The following is a 22729-nucleotide window of genomic DNA, read 5'->3' as shown; positions in this document are numbered from 1 at the left end:
CAAGAAACTTGACAGCTTGCCAGTGTGTCACTATTGGATTCATGATGGTGAGTTTTCATTACACCATGAAGCGAAATAACTGTGCAGCTTATCTTTTCAGTTAAAAGAGAACTAATAACCAGAGGCAAAGGCAGTACTTGTACTTAAGGAACTACTGGGAAATTGTTGTAAGTGCCATCATTACCTTACAATAATCCATTGACACAAAATTTAAATTCCTCTCCAGACATTATTATCTTACTACTTCAGCCATAACTGATCACGTTTTAAAATTTTGGTTTAAACAAGTATTCATATTAACTAGCATCTGCAATATATCACCATCCTATGTTACTGTTCACTGTTATTTGTGTGAAATTCTATTTTTAAAATAATATTTAACTTTCATGTATGTCAGCCATCTTTGCCATATCAGCTGTTTACCCTGGGCACAGTACACTCCTACTTGTCCTCTCTGCCTGGTGCTACCACGCATCCTTCGTGCGCAGGACTAAGTAAACCCAGTCCTGGCTCTGGGGCAGGACCACTTAAAACCATTTATTTTTCTGAAACTTTCTTGCCAGAACAGCCATGAGACTAAGTTAGTCTTGACCAGTCTGAAAGCCTCACAAAAATGAGGCATTAATGCATATTAGTCTAACCCTAAGCCATCTACAATCCACAAGACACTAATGGCAAATGGTTTACCTTGTTAACTATATTTAACTAAATAACATTATACGCATTACAACTTAACTCGTTATACCCAATAAACATACTCTTGCCGTATACAAACAAGTTTTCCACATTCCGGCATAGTATACATTTACACCACAAAACAATGGACACAGTTCGTTATGCTGTCCTGGACACAAAACTGACAAGAACATGTTAAGTCAATCACAAATATCAACATAGTTAATTAACACTCACCTGACCAGCTACTGAAACACCTGGCGTCGTTTTCCCAACCCGCAAAGCATTTTCTCTTCTTATTTTCCCGACTTTCTTTTTCTTCCACACACTAATCCCCGCTTCTGAGATTCATCGAACGAACTTCCATTCCATGTCCATCTTATCACTCTATATACACTGCTCAATCAATGTCAAACCTTGATAAAAATGCAATATAAAGGCTAATTAGAAATTGTAGTGAAGTTTGTTTACAGGTGGTGTTTTGAACGGTGGACCAGCAGGGTCACAGCGTCCTCACCTACAGAAAATCGTATTTTGAAGGGTTAACCAAGGTAAATGCTTTAATTCATTTCATTTCCATTTTAACGTCCTTGGTTATTAGTATACCCTACTATGCTTGATTTGGAGTGTGTTTATGATTCACCATCGTAACCCTATTACCTATAATACTTGGGGTGGGAGTGATCCAGAAAGATTAACTTATATAGCCCACTATGTCTATTGGGTCACCCCACAAAGAGGACCTCCAAATTTAGCTAATATCATCATATAGTATTAATAAAAGATATTTTAATATGATATAAGTTTTTATTATTTCACTTTACAAATAAATAATGGTATATTAGAACGTGTTCTCTAGAAAAGCTACTGGTATTTTAATGTAATCACAGTAAGCTGGAGGGCCCCATGTGGCTCATGCCTAGCAAGTCTGCAAGAGTCCAGGACAAGAAAGAAGAAGACTGGACTCTGGAGGTGGTGTGTGTGTGTGTGTGTGTGTTTGTTATGAAACCTGAAGCATAAAGATCAATCTCTTTTAAAGTTAAAAATAATACTACAGTATCAGATCTCGACTCCCGAACAAAAACAACCGTCTTCCTTGACTGCCAAAGGAAGGACACTAGAAATCATGCCAGTGGGCGCTGACGGATTTCGCCTCCCAAATGCAAATGAGAATCAAGCAAAAAATAAACTGGAATGGGTAAGTTACAATTATTTTGCACGGAAACAACTAATGGTAGAGAATAACCTCCAAGTGGACAAGTGTAAGCTGTGGGTATACGGAGTATTAGCGGATCCTCATTTGTCGTTATTACATTTTTTTTTTTTTTTTTTTTTACAAACCACAGAGGTTCCCAATAAATGATTAAACCATGGTAATCCAGAAGGACACAGACGATTACCTCAAAAAAAAAAAAAAAAAAAGCGCAAAAGTTCATTTTCGAGTATCAAGAGGATCTGTCAGGAAACAAGGATAATATGATTACATTAGGGATATGTTTGGGTAGGATAAGTGTGATCAGGTTGGCACAAATTTGGCTAGTTTAGCATTAAAGTAGGTTAGGTCAGGAATAAATAAGATTTGGTTGTTACAAAATTTAGGGTAGTTTTGGATAAATAGGCAATGATATGGGTAATTTTGTTACTAAATGGCATTCAAAGATGATATTCATGTCTTCATGTGGCACAATATGGCATCCTTCTGTAAACAAGCACCACTGTTTTAAGCGCTTTTCACGCCTTAAGTATTAAAACTTGAAAATTCATTCATTCATTCATCCATTGCCAGACGCCATGTATCCCAAACGGGGTGGCCAAGGGCTTAGAGTTAATTGTTTTACAGGGAGGGGCACTAATCCTCCACCAACCCCAACTTGAAAATGCAGTCAGCAAATACGGTACTCAAAGAATTCTATGAAGATCTAAGGTAAGGGAAAAAACAGAAGAAAACTGCATAATAAGGTAGTCCAACATTTCCTCAAGGATTACTGAAAATCTTATGATAAGGATTGCTTTTCATAATGGTAAATTCACCTATGAAACTCGGGTTCCGCAGAAATATCATTTGTGTTACTAAAGATCATGTACCGGTACAGGTATTTCATTCATGACACTCAAATCCTGCGGTATAACTTTAGAAGTAACCAACGTTACCAATTTCCATTATATTACATCCCTGAACTATTCTAACTAAGACTTAGCTTTTAAGCCTAGTTTGAGTTGGGGGAGCAAATTTTGTAGGGATAGTCATATAGTGGCTTAGGTTAGGCTATCGCTCAGTAGCAGATGAATGTCGCGCCATATTGGCTGGTGCAGGCGTGTGCACTTGGTCTGTCAGGCCCTAGGTTAGGTTAGGTTAGTTTGGGTTAGTTTAATGCAAAATAGTGTGTTTTTAATTAATTTTGATCTTGATTTTGGGGGATAAACCCACTTTTGGAAATCTTACTCAAAATTCCAAAAGGGGGATTTTCCCCCCAAAATGAAGGTCAAAATTAAGTAAAACACAGTATTTTGCATTGGAAAACATAAAAATAATAATAAAAGAAAATGTTGGTTACTTCTAAAAATTTACCAATCCTGCAAAAATAACATGTTACTCAAGAGAACAAAGTTAGGTTTGTTGACATCAACGGTGACGCCCTAATGAGGGCAGTGGGCCGATTTGGACCCAAAAGGTATGTCCCCAAATCATTCAGGTTAGTTAGATTAGGCTAAATTTAGTTAGGTTTGGTTAAATTAGGTTAGGTTAGGTAAAAAAAAAAAAAAAAAAAAAAAAAAAAAAAATGGGTGGGCTAGGGAGATAGAGTGTATGTAAACTGACCCAGCAACTCAAATAGCCTACTCCAGTTCAATGCCATGAAGAACATTTTTTTGCAAGTACAGTAGGGGCCCGCAGCTAAGGTTTTTTTTGACTAGCGATTTCAAGTCTAGTGATAGGATAGGAACTGTCTTCAGCTTCATAACTAACGACAAAAACCTCGAAACTAGCGACTGTGTGGCAATCGTCATCTAGCGAGCGAGCCATGGCACACATTTCAACTCGTTTTCCTAGCAAGTGAGTCTCGTCTAGAGTGAGCCACACCTAGCGAGCGAGACATATGGCGTGTTCTGATTCAGTGTTGTCCTGCCTATTGCTACGCTAGTGCAACCTTGCCCTTTTTTATACCTGGCTACCCCCATTGTTCACTGTTTTCGCTAGCCTCATGGCTTCTGTGGCTGGTGGTGGAAAGTGATGATGAGATACTACAGGACATACGGAGAAAGATTGGTGCTCGAGAGGGTGGCAGTGGTGGTGGTGGCGCATACTCGTAGGAAGCATGTGCACTCCCAGCTCCCAACTTGTTCTTTCAGTAAACTGCATTCTGAGCATTTAATTGTGACTTTTTGTTGCCCTGTCCTAGTAATTATAATAAGAATATAAAAATGTGACTATTTAGTGGATAAAAATAGACAGAGATGGAAAAATAGTCTAACTTTCTGAATGTTCCAGTCAATTTTAATTTTTCGCTATAAAAAGTTTGCCTCCAAACTAGTGGTTTCACAACTAGCAAGGTTTTATCAGTCTCTTAAGAGCGCTAGTTGCGAGGCTCTACTGTACAACACAGGGTTACAAAGTTGGTACCAGAGTTGGCAAAATTACCTTACAAGGATACCGGGTAGGTGTAAATCCCTTGGCCTGCAAACCTTTGAGGACAGGAGGAAGGAGGGGACATGATTGAGATATACAGGTATACCCCAAGATGCGATACCCCGGCTTAGCAGGGGGGGTTGAAATACCACTGTACTCCGCCTAATGATGGCCAGACCCCGGTTTAATTTTTTTTTTTTTTTTTTTTTTTTTTTTTTTACCAATTTTGATATTTTAGACATAAATTTTGTGTTTAGGTTGATCTATAAACTGTTTTTAGACATAATGTGTTTTAGTCATAGGTGGGTTGAACATTGTCATTTTGGAGTACAGTTTATTTAGTTTAATTTTTTTCCTGACATTTTTAATTATTTTCAGATTTTATTTTTGGGTTTTGGGTGTAGGTGAATTATTTAGACTTAGTTTAGCTTGTTTTAAAGCCATTTGGGGGTTTAGGTGAGCTAGAAACTTGTTTCTGGACTCATTTGGGTGGGTTTAGGACTTGGTTTGGGGGGGGAAACCCAAGGCTCAAAAAAGCATCCCTATTCTTTACATGTTAAATCTACCCCAATACATGATACCTCACCTAGCGATGGGTTTTTACTAAACCAATTTCATCGTTAAACCGGGGTATACTTGTATAAGCTTGTCCACAGCCACGAAGGCATCTCCTTCTCTAAGGTCTTCAGTCTCAGCACCACCAACCTGAGGGAACACAGTCTTAAGCTTGCTAGGCTTGACCACTGGAGGACCACATTGAAGGGAAGCTGTTCTCAGTTTGGGGTTATAAACCAGTGGAACACACTACCAGAAAATGTAGTGACAGCACCATCAATAGCCACGTTAATTCTAGGTACAACAAACATATAGGGCTGTGTGTGGGATGAAGAGAAGATAAAAGGGAGTGCAAGGAACAACATGAAGGATTGAAGAAGTGAGACAAGCTGTGGTACAAACGAAGAAATCATGTAGTGAATGGAAAACAGAGGCATGGAGGAAGTTGAGAGACAAAACAGAGAGTTATATGTAGAGAAGAGAGAGGTAGGTGAAAAGGTTAGTAAGAGAGAGTAAGAAGAGAATGGATGAGGAGTTTGGAAGAATTTTGAGCGTAAAGTGGCGGGAATGGAAGAAAATGTTCTTGAAGGAGATAAAGAGAGTTAGAAAGGGTGAGAAAGAAGAGAGTAGGGGATTGAAAGACAAAAATGACAGAGATTGCTGGTGGAGAAGGGAGGAAAAGTGAACAGATGGAGAGAACACTTGAAGGAACTGTAAAAACTTAGAGAATGAAAGTAACATGAATGCCGTATAAATAACTGGGGAATTGCTCGGAGAAGGAGGAAAATGAGAAGGGAGGAAGAGATCAGTAGGATGGAAGTAGTGGAAGCAATAAAGAAAAGTCAGAATGGTGAAATCCCCTGGAATTGATGGAGTATGTGGTGAAGTGCTGAAGTACGGTACAGGAGATAGTAGTAGAATGGATATGGAAGATGTGCAGATTGGAAAAGAACAGGGAGGTTATAGGAAGGGAACAGGTTGTGTAGATCAGATATTCATCCTAAGTTGTTTAATGGAAAAGTTTCAAGAGAAGGGAAAGAAGTCGTATGCAACATTCATAGATTTGGAGAAAGCATATGACTGAGTCAATAGACAAGGCATGTTGAAAATATTAAGGGTTTATGGAATAAATTGGAAGTTGTTGGATGCCATGAAGAGTATGTGTGAGGGCGCAAGGGCTGCAATGCGTGTGGATGGTGAACTGAGTGAATTTTTCTGTCTGAATGTTAGATTGAATAGAGATGTCATGTCTCCATGATTGTTCAGTTTGTACAGTGTATGTATGAAGTTATAAAAGAGATACAAGGTAGGCCAGTGGATGGGCAACCCTAATGAGAGAGGGCAGTGTTTGAAAGCTTCCTGTTCTGTTGTTTGCAGATGATACTGTATTGTTAAGCAAAGACAAAGGGCAACTGCAAGACGTGGTGAGTTAGTTTGGTAGAGTTTGTAAGATATGGAATCTTACAGTGAGTGTAGGAAAGAGTAAAGATATGGTTTTTGAGAGAATTAAAGTCACTGAATGCACAGTGATGCTGAATAGGCAAGTGATATGGAAAATGTGAGTGCATTTAAGAACATAGGTAGTATGATGAGGAAGGATGGAAGTTTCAAGGGTGAAGTTCTTGAAAGGGTACAGCAGAAAAGAAAGGTTGCTGGTTCATTGACGGCAGTGATAAGAAATAGGGAAGTGAACATGGAAGTAAAAAAGTCGCCGCATGATAGTATTGAGATCACCACTCTAACGTAGGGAAGCAAAGCTTGGACCTTGTTGGAAGGACAGAAGTCAAGAGTGAGACCAGTGGAAATGAGTTATTTGAGAGGAGTATGTAGAGGTACATGGAGAGACAGACTGACAAATGAGGAAGTGAAGGAGCATTGTGTTGTGTTGTGGCAGTGGTTGTGATAGAAAGCGTTAGAAGAAATACATCAAGGTGGTTTTGCCATGTGGAGAGGATGGAGAGAGAGATTAATGAGGAGAGTGCATGAGTTAGGTGGAGTGGGGGAGAAGGAAGGGGAGGAGAAGACCAAGGATGAGATAGAGGGGTGGAGTGGAGATGTTTGTGAGAATGAGGGGTGTAACTTGGGGTTGAGTTGTTTGTGGCCACCACATACAAGATTAGGGCAGCTAGCTGTAGCTAGATAGTTTTTTTTCACTGTGCTCAGCGTGTGTGTGCTGTGCTACAGTACTGAAGGCAGTATCACGTTTTTAATGTTAATGGCATAATATCCTGCACGTTTGTCATAATATCTGTAGATTGGTTTTATATCTTTAGTTTTTGTGACATGAGGGGCATTTCATTTCAGAAATAAGCATATGAAAACTGAACAAAACATGATTTTCCAGTCCCCTCCATACCTGCCCCATCCCACCCCCCAGAAAAGCGCACAGATTTTTTTTTTTTTTTTTTTTTTTTTTTTTTTTTACCGTATATTTCTAATGTTCCTGTACATTATACCAATTTATGCCTTTACTTTTCATATTTAGTTAGACCCAGGCATTCATGATATCCTCATTATATTATTATCAGCACATACATTGTGTTCCTGCAGATAACGGGCCCAGGCCAGGATGAATACTGCCGCACTTTTGTCATTAACGAGGAGGACCACACACTTGGCAACGCTCTCAAACATGTTCTCATGCAGCAGTAAGTCACCAGCTGATTGTAATGCCCAGGCCTGCATGTCAACTGTGCAGCAAGTCCTCTCAGATGCTATACTAGATGTGTCCCAGAAAATGTGAATATGTATGAAATGTATGCAATTTCCCATGAAAATGGGTTGAATACACCGTATTGACATAACAGAAAAAGTGATTTTATAAATTTACTCGTGTATTCTGTATTATCATCAGTTCATTTACCAGTATTTGCATATATCTGCCTACAGTGTACAGTACTGGTACTGTATGTTTTAAAGAATAGATTCAGAAGTAAATGTGATAGTGCATAACGGGAATTTGCATAAATAGAAGCCTTACTAGTACGTTTTGACAGATATATACTCGTATTTATTTACCTTTTGGTCCATTTCACAAATAGAGTAGCTATAGAAATACATTTTTGGTAAGCATTTTGTGGTGATGGTGTTATCTGTCTATCTTTTTATCTATAACCAGACACCTTAATCTCATAAGGAGTGGCCACAGACAAATCACCTCTTTGTTGCCCTCTCCCCTGCCATTTGCCACCCTCCCCCTGCCTTACATCCCCGTCTCATATATATATCTCCCTGCTCCATCCCTCCATCTCATCCTCATTTCCCCTTCCCATGCCCCCACCCCACCTCACTCACACACACTCCTAGTTAGTTTCTCACTCGATCCTCTCCACTTGGCCAGACCATCTCTTTGTATTTCTCTTAATGCGTTCTATCACATCCATATCCACACCTTATTTGTCAGTCTGTCTTTCTGTGGAAGTCCACATGCTCCTTCTAACAACTCATTTCCATTGCTGTCACTCTTGACCTGTGTCCTTCCAACAAGGTCCAAGCTTTGCTTCCATACATTAGAGTGGGGATCACAATACAGTAAACTCTTATTTATCTGGCGTAATTCGGCCAACCCCCACGCCGTAAATTGCAGAACGCCAGATATTGCTTAGTAACCCCAATTGCCTATCTGTTTGTTGTTGAGCCAGATAATGTGTTACTATCCCGTCTTGACCACCTATCCTAAAAATATTCCTTCATTATTACCCATGAGTAAAAGATTAATATCAAACATAAGATACAATACAGTATTGATACAGTACATATAGTACAGTAATACAGCTGGGAGCAGCAGTGTTACTAAGGCTCAACAGTGGATGTTTTCACTATACTCGATATGTTTTGAGATGAGTGACTGTTTTTAGTAAATTCTGAATAGTTAAGTTTGCTTTGTTAATTGTTGATGCTGCGAGGTAAACATAGCCGACAATGAGGGAGTGATACAGATAGAAGAGGGTAGAGACAGCTCGATACTCTGTTCCCAAACAGCCTCGCTATATTGAACTTCATTTGTAAAATATTGTAATTTCCTCTTAGTTTAATGTGTATATACATGTGCTACATTATTATATTATTGAGGTATTTAGAGGTTAATCTGTCTATCTATCTATCTATTGCCAGATGCCTTAATCCCATAAGGGGTGGCCACAAACAAATTGCCTCCGTGTCGCTCTGTCCCCCGCCGTTTCATTGCCCTGCTCCCAGCTCACACCCCCCCTCTCTCATATACCTCTCCACTCCATCCCTTCATCCCATCCTTGGCCTCCCCCTCCCTTTCCCTCCCTCCACCTCACTCACATACACTCTCCTTATCAGTCTCTCACTCTCCGTCGTCTCCACATGGCCAAACCACCTTAATGTATTTCTCCTAACACTTCCTGTCACATCCACATCCACATCACACTGCTCCTTCACTTCCCCATTTGTCAGCCTGTCTCACCATATGACTCCACATGCTCAAATAACTCATTTCCACTGCTCCCACTCTTGACTTCTGTCCCTCCAACAATGTCCAAGCTTCACTTCAATACGTTGGAGTTGGTATAACAGTACTGTCAAATAGTAGCTTTTTCACTTCCATGCTTACTTCCCTGTTTCTTATCACTGCTTTCAAGGAACCAGCAACCTTTCTTCCCTGCTGCACCCTTTCAAGCACTTCACCCTCTAAATTTCCCTCCTTACTCATCACACTACCCATGTATTTAAATGCACTCACATTCTCCATTTCCTCCCCATCCATTCTCACTGTATATTCACTAACTTCACTTCTCTCGAAGACCATAACTTTACTCTTCGCTACATTCACCTTTAGATTCCGTTTCTTACACACTCTCCCTAACTCATCCATCAAGCCTCGCAGCTTGCCTTTGTCTTCACTTAACAACACTGTATCATCTGCAAACAACAGTACAGGGAGTTTCCAAACACTGCCCTCTCTCACTAGGGCCACTCCAACATCCACTACCCTACCTTGTATCTCATTTATAAACCCATCCATATACAGATTGAACAACCATGGAGACATGATGCATCCTTGTTTCAATTCAACCTTCAAATAGAAAAATTCACTCAGTTCACCATCCACACGCACTGCAGCCTGAGCACCCTCATACATACTCTTCATGGCTGTCAGCAACTTCCCATCTACTCCATATATTCTTAATACTTTCCACAATCCTTGTCTATCCACCCTGTCATATGCTTTCTCCAAATCCATGAAAGCTGCATACAACTTCTTTCCCTTCTCTAGAAACTTTTCCATTAAGGATCTAAGAATGAATATCTGATCTACACAACCTCTTCCCTTCCTAAAACCTCCCTGTTCTCCAACTAATTCCTCTGTTATTTCCCAAACTCTGTCAATCAGTATCCTACCATATACTTTTCCTGTTACACCAAGAAGGCAAATGCCCCTATAATTACCACGCACTTCTTTTTCCCGCTTTCCTTTGTACAGGGGAACAATTATACCTGGTAGAGGTTAGTGAGAGTGCATAATTAGTGATGGCAATGAAGTAGTGTTCAAGAGCTTGTTTGTAATATACCAGTCAGCTGTGCAGAAAAGACTTGTCATACAGTATTTCATTTGTATTTTGTTAAGGGATATTTTTTCAGTCAAGAAAGTGAAAGTGTTCTGTAGGTACTGAGACATCAGGGGCAAGCTACCATACAGTAGTCTCACGTTGTACTGAGTGAAGACTGAATGTGGAAAGATATCTTAATATTGAAAGTGTGGAGTATGAATCTGACAAGTACAGAGTACTTGTAGGGTAAATAAAATGCTGTAAACATTCACTGAGCTTGATTTTAAAAAAATTGTGTTGTCTGTGATTTTAAATTACATACAAGCAATTGATCTGGAGATAAATTGTATTTCAGTTTTTAATGGCCATCATATTGTCTTAAATGAATGAAAGAATGAATTTTATTGAGTTCAGTTGTTGTTTTCAGTTAATTTCAGAAAAAATAATATTTATTTCTCTATATTGATAAATATTAATTATACTTTAATGGAGATGAGCTTTAATTCTCAAATTATTGTACAAGAGAAGCTGGACAGTTCATAAACGTAAACAGTGTTAAGATGGCATCGTGGAACGAAGTAACTTTTTGTAAGGAAGGGATTCTTTGTTATCTTTTCTTGTTCTGTTCTTTTACATAAAAATAAAGAAACCAATGCCTGATCAGCAGTACTGAATAGAGATTCTGAAAGGTGAGCGTGTATTTTAGTTAAAACTACTCATATCAAGCAGCTTTTTTGTAGTCATGGTCAAAACAAACTTTTTTTTTTCCCCACCCAACTATCCTTCCAGAATTATGGTGCATCTTTAACGCTGCAGCATCTTATATGCTGTGAAATACAGTACTCCGTTATCCTTTTTTTTCTTCTTCTTCTTCTTCTTTTTACAAGTATTGCTATCCAAGCAGTCTTCCATTAATGTATCCCATTTGTATAATGGGACCTGCCTTATTGCGCTCTCGTCTTACCTTCCTCAGCCCAGCGGTGGAGGTGTGTGGATATACTGTGCCACATCCAATGGAGCGGAGTATTCATGTGCGAGTACAAACTCGGGGGATGCCAGCAGTCCAGGCACTCTATCAAGCCCTTACCACACTCAAGAAGCAGAATCAGCAGGTCAAGAAGATGCTACAGGTAGTAGTTTGTCTGTGGTTGTTTGTTATGATTCACATACCAGTTTGTGATTACAGATAGCTCTTGACTTATGACCGATTCACACTAACGACAAAGGCCCCATAGAGCCTTCACATGTACTTTCGAATTGAAACCGACAGCGTTCATAGTCCTATGCAGCAAATTAGGAAGGCTGAAACAGCATTCCCGAAGTTCAGTCACATAACAAACCGATTTTGCTGCCAGCAATATGAATAATGGTATTGACTATCAATTTATAGTACTTTAAGCTACAGTAATCCCTCGATTATCCGAACGCTCCATATCCCGTCATGCTCCATATACTGATGTTAGGCCTTGACTTTGTTAGGTCCATAGCTGGATTTATTTGTCCGTACCCAGACATAAAAGCTCCGCCGTCGGTGGCCGGCCAACCTACAAAGTAAAAAAAGTCCGATGGGTGGCTCACTGGCCTCTCTGTTCACAAGCGGGTAATAGACCATAACCCACAGGCTGAGTGAGAATGGCTGTCCGGCTGTCTACTGAATGGATAAAATCTTCCAGCCACCCGGTTCACGTGGATGCTACCAGCTGCTTATGGGTAGTGGACCGTAACCCACAAGCTGAACGGAAGTTCTCAGTACCCATGGGCCAGAGAATGTTTTGCCAACCGTGTTCCAGACATATTCATCCACAACGCTAAATGACTTACGTGATTTAGTGAGAAAGCAGTGGAAATTTTATCAGACAGAACACATTCCACAATAAATGTACATTAAAACAGTCACTCCCCAAACTTCTACTAGGGTACAAAACTCTTACTGGCAGCATGTTTGGTCTTGGACTCCAGGAGGAGAGCCCATCTAAACTCCAAATAAGGAGGAGTGATTAGTACTGGGCTGACATTGGTGAGATGAAAGATGAGCAGGAAAGAAAGAAATTCCTGCAACTGATTGTGCTTGCCAAGTGTGTGTTGACTCAGAATCATGAAAATGCTACCCCTGAAAGTGGGTTTTCCATCAACAAGTCTTATTCGTGCAGTTCATAGCCTTGGACAAGAAACACTCATTGCCCAGTGAATTGCAAAAGATCTTTTTGTGAATGTAGGTGATGTAATGGGCATCCCAGTCACTTCAGATCTTTTGAAAGGTGTGAGTCATGCTTACCAGAAATACCAAGCTGATTTTGAGGCCAAGAGAAAGGTAAGGGAAGATGAGCAAAAAAGAAAGAGCAATGAGAGAAAGAGGCCACAGAGAACAAAAGGAAGTTGGAGGAGATTAAGAAAATAAAAGAAATAGAAACATCAAGTTGAAAAGATCTGCATTCATAGTGGCAGATGCAGCAATTTCTGAGGGTAATCAGAAACTTCAAAATGCCCTTTGTCAGCATGTAATGTCCAGGACTGAATTGCAGAATGCTCAGGCACAAATTGACATGGGACTGGAGAGAAAATGTCCACTGGAGAAGGAAATCTCTGAGCTTGAGAAACGGATAATTGACATTGTTAAGAAACAGAAGAAACAATTATCATTTGCACTTGGGAATCTAATAGTGTTCCAGATGTACTATGTGATGTTGCATCTTTAATGTAGTAAACACAAAATGTTGTGCTATTAGTTTCATAGTAAACTAAGGTAGTTTGCTTTGAATATATGCTTATTGTAAGATTAGTTACCATCCACTCTGAAGAACATCTCAGCATATTTGAATTCAGTTAATGTTGCAGAGCCAGTACAGGATACTGATGCTTCAGTTTATACCAGAATAAATTGATGCATTATGTTTTTAGTTATGTTTCATGACTTACCACTTGATGATTCATGGTTAACTCGTAAGAAAGCACTAGAAAACTACAGATAGGAACATAAAGGCAGCATAGATTTTAATTGCCAGTGTCATAAAATCTGAATGAAAAAGAGCATCAGTTCAAAATGGGGGAAAGCCCTGGGAGTAGATGGAGTGCATAGTGAAATGCTGACATATGGGGGAGAGATAGTAGTAGGATGGATATGGACGATGTGCAGATTGGTCTGGGAGGAAGGTAGAGTCCTGGAGGAATAAAGTAAGGTACTGTATAATTATTCCCCTGTATAAAGGAAAAAGGGGAAGAAAAATGTGTGGTAATCATAGGAGCATTTTTCTTAGTGTAATGGGAAAAGTATATGGTAGAATACTTATTGACAGAGTTTGGGAAATAACAGGAATTTGTCAAAGGAAAACAGGAAAGTTTCATTAATGGAAGAGACTGAGTAGATCAAATATTCATCCTAAGGAGTTTGGTGGAAAAGTTTCTATTGAAGGGAAAGAAGTTGTATGCTGCATTCATGGATTTGGAGAAAGCATATGACAGTGGATAGACATGGAATGTGGAATATATTAAAAATATATGGAGTAAATGAGAAACTGTTGAATGCTGTGAAGAATTTATAGGAGGGCGTGAGGAGTGCAGTGTGTGTGGATGGTGAACTGAGTGAATTTTTCGTTCTGAATGGTTGATTGAAACGGGGTAGATAGACAAGGATTGTGGAAAGTATTAGGAATACAGTATATGGAGTAGATGGGAAGTTGTTGAATGCTGTGAAGAGTATGTATGAGGGTGCTAAGGCTGCAGTGTGTGTGGATAGTGAACTGAGTGAATTTTTCTGTTTGAAGGTTGGGTTGAAACAAGGATGTGTCATGTCTCCATGGTTGTTCAATCTGTACATGGATGGGGTTATAATAGAGAAACAAGGTAGGGCAGTGGATGTTGGAGTGGCCCTAATGAGAGAAGGCAGTGTTTGGAAACTCCCTGTACTGTTGTTTGCAGATGATACTGTGCTGTTAAGTGAAGACGAAGGGGAGCTGCAAGGCTTGGTGAATGAGTTTGGGAGAGTGTGTAAGTATCTAAATGTGAATGTAGCGAAGAGTATAGTTGTAGTGTTCAAGAGGAATGAAGTCACTGAATGCACTGTGAGGCTGGATAGTGAGGAGATGGAAAATGTAAGTACATCTAAGTACTTAGGTAATGTGATGAGTAAGGGTGGAAGTTTGGAGGATGAAGTGCTTGAAAGGGTGCAGCAGGAAAGGATGGTTGCTGGTTCATTGAAAGCAGTGATAAGAAGCAGGGAAGTGGGCATGGATGTAAAAAAGTCACAACATAACAGTATTATGATCCCCACTCTAATGTAAGGAAGGGAAGCAGTGACCTTGTTAGAAAGACACAAGTCAAGAGTGAGATGAGTGGAAATCCCCACTCTAATGTATGGAAGGGAAGCATTGACCTTGTTGGAAGGACACAAGTCAAGAGTGAGATGAGTGGAAATGAGTTATTTGAGAGGAGCATATGGAGTTGCATGGAGAGACAGACTGACATATGAAGAAGTGAAGGAGTGGTGTGGTGTGGATGAGATAGAAAGCATTAGGAGAAATACATGGAGGTGGTTTGGCCATGTGGAAAGGATGGAGTGAGAGACTAAATAGGAGAGTGTATGTGAGTGAGGTGGAGGGGGAGGGAGGGGGAGACCGAGAACGAGATGGAGGGATGGTGTAAGTTGGGGAGAGGGCAGTGAAATGGAAGGGGTCAGGGCGACATGAAGGTGATATGTTTGTGGCCACCCCGTACAGGATTAAAGTGTCCCCCTACGCTCCAGGTGTCGGTCTTAAGGATATCCCCGATGGGTGGATGTCAGGAGGGGGGCTTGTAGTATGGTGTTGTGATCAGTGTGTTGTATTGTCCTGCACATGAAGTGAGTACAGGTACGGTGTGAACCATAGGTGTTTTTCATTGCCAGTGTTGGAATGTCTGGATGTGGGATGTTATAGAGGGTTTGTTAATGTTTGTGCAGTGAGTGTTTTATGTTCCTGTGTATGCTGTGTGTCTTTGTCATTTGATGACAGGGGTGTTATGTATTGCCTTAGGCAGATTAATGGAATTGAATGCCCCTCATTTCAAGGTAGTCTCTGAAAGGGAGGACTCTAGTTTTAGAAAATGAGCTATGGCAGTGGTTATGGTGCAGCCATTGTTGATGCATAGGGTGCTGTTCTGTATAATTTTCAAGGTGATTAGATAGGATGGGGGCCCATGGCATGGAAGCATAGGATATCACTGATTTAATATATTGTTTGTAGAATAAGGAGAGTTTTGTTATGTTGCTCAAAGTCAGTTTCCCTGAGTGCATTGAATCTGGGGATGCACCACCTCTTGCTGTGTGTTTCATTTTGTTGCTCAAAGTCTTGCCCAATAGTTGCTCTGAGTGCATTGGATCTGGAGATGCACCACCTCTTGCTGTGCTGTACATGGTCCTTAATGGTGAGTCTGGTGTCATGGGCCACTCCAAGGATCTTAGTGGAAGGGGTGTGTGGCATATGTTCAGTAGTCTGTTGTTAGCCTAAATGCTTTTCCAAGCACTGATAGCACTAAAGAGTTAAACATAGACTAAGATATACACTGGAAGCAAGTAACATGCTTGGCATTCCATCCAGCAAGTTTCCTTTTTGCAGGATGAAGTGAAAAGACATACAGAGGATCACCCACCAGAAGACGCGGAGATGGACACTCAGTAGATGTAACATTTTTATTGTTAAATTACTTTCAGATATATTAAAACCATCGCATAATAGTGGTTTCAGTATCCTAAATTATTTGGGAGATTTTTGTTCTGGTAATTTTTCTACTCAAAGATGATTCCTTATCATCACCATCATCTTACTTTTAACTCGGTGTAGTATCTGACTGAAGATGACTCATCATCACCGATCATCATACATCTTAATGAAGTATCCCATTGTTAGTTGCCTGGTAACTGTTTAATTGGGGCCCAATATGGGGATTCCTTAAAAGAAATCATGACATCATTTTTATGTATGAATGTATGTAAGTACTGATGCATTGTATATGGGAGATAATGGAAAAGTGAAACCCCAGCCCTTCCTCAAAGTGCCCACGTGGACTCTAAGATCTGGAATGGAGAAATACAATCAACAGTCTTCTTCCAGAGATTAAGATCCAATAATTTTTCAACTCATTTTATAAGTGAGGAAGGAGTAGTTCTGGATGCACCTGTTTTGTGTCATGAACCAAGCATTGCCTGTCAGCATTGTGTCCATGAAGTAGACTGCTGTGGAGACCAGAAGTGGAGAACATACCTTGGCTTTCCCATTAACACTTTGAGCAGGTCTCAACTCACAGCATGCAATTGAGGCACTTTTGACACCTGAGTATATTGTCTTTGGATGGAGAATGGCAGTGACGGTAACTTCAAAGTATGCCCAGCAACTGAAGATGTTGCATGGGTTTCAAGGGAGACTGAACTGCTGAACATGAATCTCATCTGACCTTGCTGAATCACTTTTCAAATCACTTACTGACTATCATTCTGACTGGGCTGTGACTAGCCTAAGGTCAGAATATATGATTAAGTCTGTACCTAACTTGTTGGTTCTGAAAAGAATCTTTGGGTGATGCAATGGCTGAATGGAAGGATCTTGAACTGAAAACTTGTTCTTCCTATTTTGAAGGCCAGAAGTGTAATTGCGATGTGTCTTAAAAGCTATTCAGCAGTTGTTGAATAGGTGTAGTCTGTCTGAGTCTGTTGTAATCATTTTGAATGTCTTGGCATTAATGTATTTGCTGAGAATGCTGAGGTCTTGAATGAGGTGCCTCTTGCCTGAACCCTAGTTGGAAACTGCAAGTAAGTGAGAGAATATTAGAAAGGACATCTCTATGATTCCCCGTTGGTAGACTTAGAATGAATCCTCGGAATTTGACCTGAAACCTTAAGTAATTGAATGGGTGGGAAAGAGAAGGACACTTTATCCAAGGCCACATCAGCCTTTTTATGGCAATGTGTCTGCCCTTGGATCCTTTTGGCAATGGTTCAAAGGCATCCTGGGCAGTATATAGGTAACTCTTGTGGTGGAGGACTTGGTCTAAGAATTGATGGGAGATTTGGGAGTAGAGTGGGTAGTGGTTCCTCTTCCTTTGCTTATCATCCCAGAATCTCTTGGAGGAGGAGAGTGACAGAGAGCACTGGTGCCTTGGCTGAAAGGTTTTAGAGGGGTGATTCCAAGTAGAATGAAGAGTTCTGGAGGAGTCATCTGAAGGAGCAGAGGTCCTGTGCCTTTTGGTCAGCCTTGAACAAAAAAGCAGCCCAGCTTTAGTTTCCAGAACAATTGGTCATAATAGCATGACACTGCAGTAATGAAGGACCTGTTTAGAGATACCCCATGGATAGAACAGGCTTTCTGAAATAAATTGGTGAGCAATCTTCTTGAAGCTGCCTGAGCCCAAAGCTGTTAGAAGTTAAATCCTCAATATTTTTTATGGATTGTCTGGAGCCATGTGACAGATTAACAGTGGAGCCTCTAGTAATCTGAGAAAGGAATTCAATGGAGGTGATGTCCACCATGTGTCCATCCTTAATTTGTTTGCCAGGGATCAGAGTGGCATCATGGAATGTGGATAGTTTTAAGGGTAGAACAGGAATAGTAGATGAAGCTATGAGTAGGAGGTGGGTGGATGTTGGCTGTGTACACGTACCTAAGTACAGGGGAGGATCAGCCAGAATGATTGGCAAGAGGAACTGTAGAAATTAACAGTTTTGGCAGGGATGTGCAGATGAATTTAATGATGGTGAATTAAAGGATTATAGCAGTGAAATTCTGTTTGGTAGGCTGACAGTTTCATTTATATTGGCATATGCTCCAGAGGCTGGCTTGGATGATGTAGAAAAAGGTAGTTTCTGGGATGACTTGATACGTGTAGCAAGTGGTAAGGGGGATGAAGGTTGTAGTTTTGGGAGGGGACTTAAATGGTCATGTGGGTGAAGCAGCTTAAGGATATGAAGGGGTACATGGGGGGGTGGAAGGGGCAAGGATACTAGAATTTGAGGAGGCAATGAATATAGTGTGTGCAATACACATTTCAGGAAAAGAGACTAGGTTGCTTATGTATGAGTCTGGGGTAAATAGTAGCCAGATTGACTATTTCCTGGTCAGGAAGGCTGACAGGAAGTTGGTGAGGGATGTTAAAGTTATAGGGGGTGCAAAATGTGTAGCAAGACAAATTACTGATATGTGACATGGTGCTTAAGGAGTGTAAAGTAACCGGGACTGCTCCAACTGCAACCACTGATGGACAACACACTGCAAGGAGCCATCACCGAGTACCCACAGTGCACATACACAAGCCAGAGGGATACAGGAAGCTCAGGCACACAGCCACCATAACATTTTCTAGCCCGGAATCGTCACCCAGACACCATCATCGCCTGAGTCACCTGTACCAATGGCGACGGGAGCCCGGGGACTTGGTGCCTGCTAGAGGCAGCACAACCAGGCTTGCTAGGTGCGGCTTGGCAATACCCCGTGCTTGTTAGAGGTGGATTGGCAACACAGAAGGAGTTCCGGTTTTCCCTCGTGGTTGCTAGACAGTTCAGCAACACAGAAGGAGTTCCTGAATTCTCCCTTGCAATGGACATACTGAGGCTGGTCCAGGGACTCGAGGGTCACAGCACCCCCCCAGAGGCAGGCCGATTACTGCCCCTTACAGTACTGCAGCTTCTGGAGTGGACTTCCCCGCCATATGTCCTTCCCCCTACACTGCTAGACCTTGCCCCTCTACCACTGGAAAAGGAATCCCAGACTTAGTAATCTAAAACTTGTTGTCCCGACTATTTCAGATCCCTTCTAACTTCACTACCAGAGCCACTCCAGGCACAGACCACACCACCCTATCCCCAGGCTGAGAGAGAGAAAGAGCCAGATATCAGGCCTCCACTTTCTGGAGCCAGAGTCATAGTCTGTCTCTCCCTTAGTTGTACCGCAACTAACTTATACACCACAACACCCCTTACAGACGTAGAGACAATCCCGGCCCCTTCTGTTTTCCAGAGACCCTTGCAATGAGTGTCAGTGTTGTATTCGGGTCATCACCTCCAGACCACTCCTCCCTATTCCCTTCTCACCCTGACTGACCATTTCCTATGTATAATTCTCCCATATTGTATGTAAAGCTGTGTATAGTGTCCTCAACAATAATAAACCTTTTGTTCTGTTATTTTGAGTTTATGTGTGTACCCTATACTCTTAAGCTGTGTTGAATCTTGCTTTGGTGTTCCTCCCTGTTTAGAAGAACCCCACGTGACTGAAATTACACTGGTGGCTAGCGGTGGTTCTAAATACGGAGGGAAGGCAAAGCAGAGTTTCACTCACCAAGCTACATGGTAACACAGATGCCAACACGGCAGCAGCAAGGTCCCACACCCCCATTGTCAAGTACGATCCCGAATTGTATGATATTGCAACATTGGAAATGGTTAAACAGGTCTTGGATTTGATATATGAGGAAGATGTGCAGAAAATTGAAGTATTACTGCCCCACTTAGGGAAGTCAGTAGCACTGGCAGCTGGGAAAATTAATGTGGCCCTAACATGGGCCACATAATTTAACCTGGGACTCTATCAGATAAGTTTGTGTGAACCTACAGAACGTGGTGAATATTTTTGGCATAACAGATAGAGCCAGGATTCCAGGGGCTTCAGTGATGAGCGAATGGAAACGTGGCCCATTGGGTTGGGTAAATTTGGGCTGTCTGATTATTGCTACTCCTCACCATGCCCTAAGGTGAGAAGGGATGATGATGATGAAAAAAATCTGCTAAAATGAAATCCCTGCATAAAGAAACTTTATTTCTGCCAGCTGTGATAAATGTCAAAATAACAAAAATGTATATACAGCATTAAGAAAAAAAATTGTAGTCAAACCTGATACATTCCAGACACCTGAGTTTTGTAGGCTTTCTCTGAGGCAGTCTTAACTTTACCTAATATTACACCACTGTAGTATGAGAAGTAAAATTCCCGGGACTCCAGCTCAGACAGAAAAGTACAGTACAGTATACCACAATCCCGGCTCCTGCTGCTACCAGAAACCGCCACCAGGTAGCTGAAATACAAGTGTCTACACAAGGACACAAAGAGCTGGTGCACCCAGCACCTGGAAGTCACTTTAGCCCGGAGCTGCCACACTGCTGCCATCACAACCCGAGCCACCGGTACCAACGACAGCGGGGGCTCGTCAGCTTAATGCCTCCTAGAGACGGCACAGTCAAGCTTGCTAGATGTGGCTTGACAACACAGGAGTTCCAGTGTTCCAGGGTGCTTGCTAGGCACAGCACAACTGAGCTCGCTAGAGGCAGCTTGCCAACACAGAAGGAGTTCCAGTGTTCCGAAGTGCTTGCTAGAGGCAGCTTGGCAATGCAGGAGTTCCAGTGTGCTGACTAGATGCAGCAAACTGAGCTTGCTAGAAGCAGCTTGGCAACACAAAAGGAATTGCAGACCACACACTACCCAGAGTCTGGCAGGCTTCCCCAGTGTGATGCTGAAGCAGGTGTCAGTCTGCCCCCCCCCTCCCCCCCACCCACATCCCCTCACACACAGTAAGAGCACCTCCTACCCCTGGAAAAGGAATCCTGGGTTTAGTAATACAAACTTGTTGTCCCAACCATCTTAGGTCCCTTCTAATTTCACTGCTAAACCCACTCTGGGTACTGACCACACTACTCTGAATCCCCAGGCTGAGAGATAGAGAGAAAGCCAGACATCGGTCGGGTCTCCACTTTGCCAGAGCCAGTGTCATAGTCTAACCCTTGGTCCTAGCTCAAATAATACACTACACCCCAACACTCCCTACAGATGCAGACAAAACCCGGCCCCATCCTTTTCCAGAGAGGTCCTTGTGATGGGTGTCAGTGTTATATGCAGGATGTCCCCTCCAGATCTCCCCCTCCCAATTCCCCTTCACCCCAGTTGACCATTTCTTGTATATAAATCCACAATATTGGATGTAAGGTTGCATATAGAGGCTTTTGCAATAATAAATCTTTGGTCCTGCCATCTGTAGTTTCTGTGTCTACCCTGTACTCTTAAGGTGTGTTGAATCCTGCTTTGGTGTTCCTCCCTGTTTAGAAGAACCCCACGATACCAAAATTATTCAAACATAACACTGGTGACTATCGGTGGTTCTAAATATGGAGGGAAGGCAAAGCAGAGTTTCAGTTACCGATTTTTTTGACTGTTTGGTCAGAACTGGTCTTTGTGTGCTAAGTAATGGTGTGGAAACAAGATGGTATTTACAAACATTTTGTGATGGAAAGGCAATTAGTTAGTCCCACAAATTTTTGCAGGCACGCACTAGTGATTTTATAACATAGGGATGGATAAATGAATGAATATTTTTATCAACAGTGGAGTTCCTAAATACCACAACTTAAACTTCCACATTGCTTCTGCAGATGTTTTATGATGTAATGTTTTTATTTGTAGCTACAGTAGCTATTACCTTCAGATTACACTGTGATGGAGGGGTGTGTGCAGTGTCTTTGAAGAGTGTGGTTGCATTCACACATATGACAGGCAACACAGGACGGCTGCCAACACCAGACTCCAGTAATGTATGTAGTCATGGACCTAAACTCCCCTAATGAGCCACGTGCATGAGTAATATTTCATTCGTATTTGGTAACTGGTTTTTATTATCATTGCAAAATGAAATAATTTGCACTTCTGCGGTTATCGCACATTTTTAGGCCAAAAAACGTTATCACAGATCTGAGCAGACGTTCCAGAGTGGAAGATGCAAACATAGTACCCATTTTTTAAAAGGGTGATAAATCAGCTGTGTCGATTACCATCCATTAAGTCTAACTTAATAGTAAGAAAATTCTTGAGCCTAATTAGCAAATAAAATAAGAGAACTTAGTCTCATAAATGAAACTCAACACAGGTTCAGGCCAGGACAAACCGGCCTCATAAACTTGTTCACATTCTCCTCATAGGCATATGAGGCAGGAGAAAGCGATAAAGCTAAACGATATTATTTATCTGGACTTCAGTAGAGCTTTTGACAGGATCCCACAGGCAAGATTAATTAGTCTGAACGGTTCAAGCACACAGTACAGATGGTGATACTGTATCTTAAAATGGATAAAATCTTGAAGGGATGAAAGCAGAAATTTTTAATACAGTAAATTGGATTTGGGATTAGTAAATAGCTGTGTACCGCAAAGATCAGTACTCAGTCCCTTATTGTTATACATACAAATGATCTGGACTTGGGAATCACTAGAAGTATTAGCAAATTTGCTGAAGACAAAAATATGGTTAAGTGAACTGACAACTGTGTTAACCTACAAAAGGACTTTGATATATTGTACAAATGGTCCAGTGACTGGCAAATGGAATTTAACGTGGAAAAATGTAAAGTACAGTCA

At 41.2% G+C, this 22729-nt stretch overlaps 1 protein-coding gene across 1 annotated transcript; it reads left to right on the top strand.

Annotated features, from left to right (window-relative positions):
- Positions 1-1626: 1626 nt before the first annotated feature.
- Positions 1627-16072, top strand: Polr1D (RNA polymerases I and III subunit AC2 l(2)37Cg). The gene is made up of 4 exons (XM_080280836.1): positions 1627-1873; positions 7406-7503; positions 11345-11501; positions 15960-16072. The coding sequence occupies exons 1-4, from the start codon at positions 1802-1804 to the stop codon at positions 16020-16022; spliced, it is 390 nt and encodes a 129-aa protein (XP_080136962.1). The 5' UTR covers positions 1627-1801; the 3' UTR covers positions 16023-16072.
- The last annotated feature ends 6657 nt before the right edge of the window (positions 16073-22729 follow it).

The sequence above is a fragment of the Coenobita brevimanus genome, chromosome 86 (genome assembly GCF_032717465.1).
Source record: "Coenobita brevimanus isolate Jiangsu-jjx chromosome 86, ASM3271746v2, whole genome shotgun sequence".
In the NCBI taxonomy this organism is placed as follows: domain Eukaryota; kingdom Metazoa; phylum Arthropoda; class Malacostraca; order Decapoda; family Coenobitidae; genus Coenobita; species Coenobita brevimanus.
The sequence above is the reverse complement of the archived record's forward strand: the minus strand, read 5'-3'. Positions and strand labels throughout refer to the sequence as shown.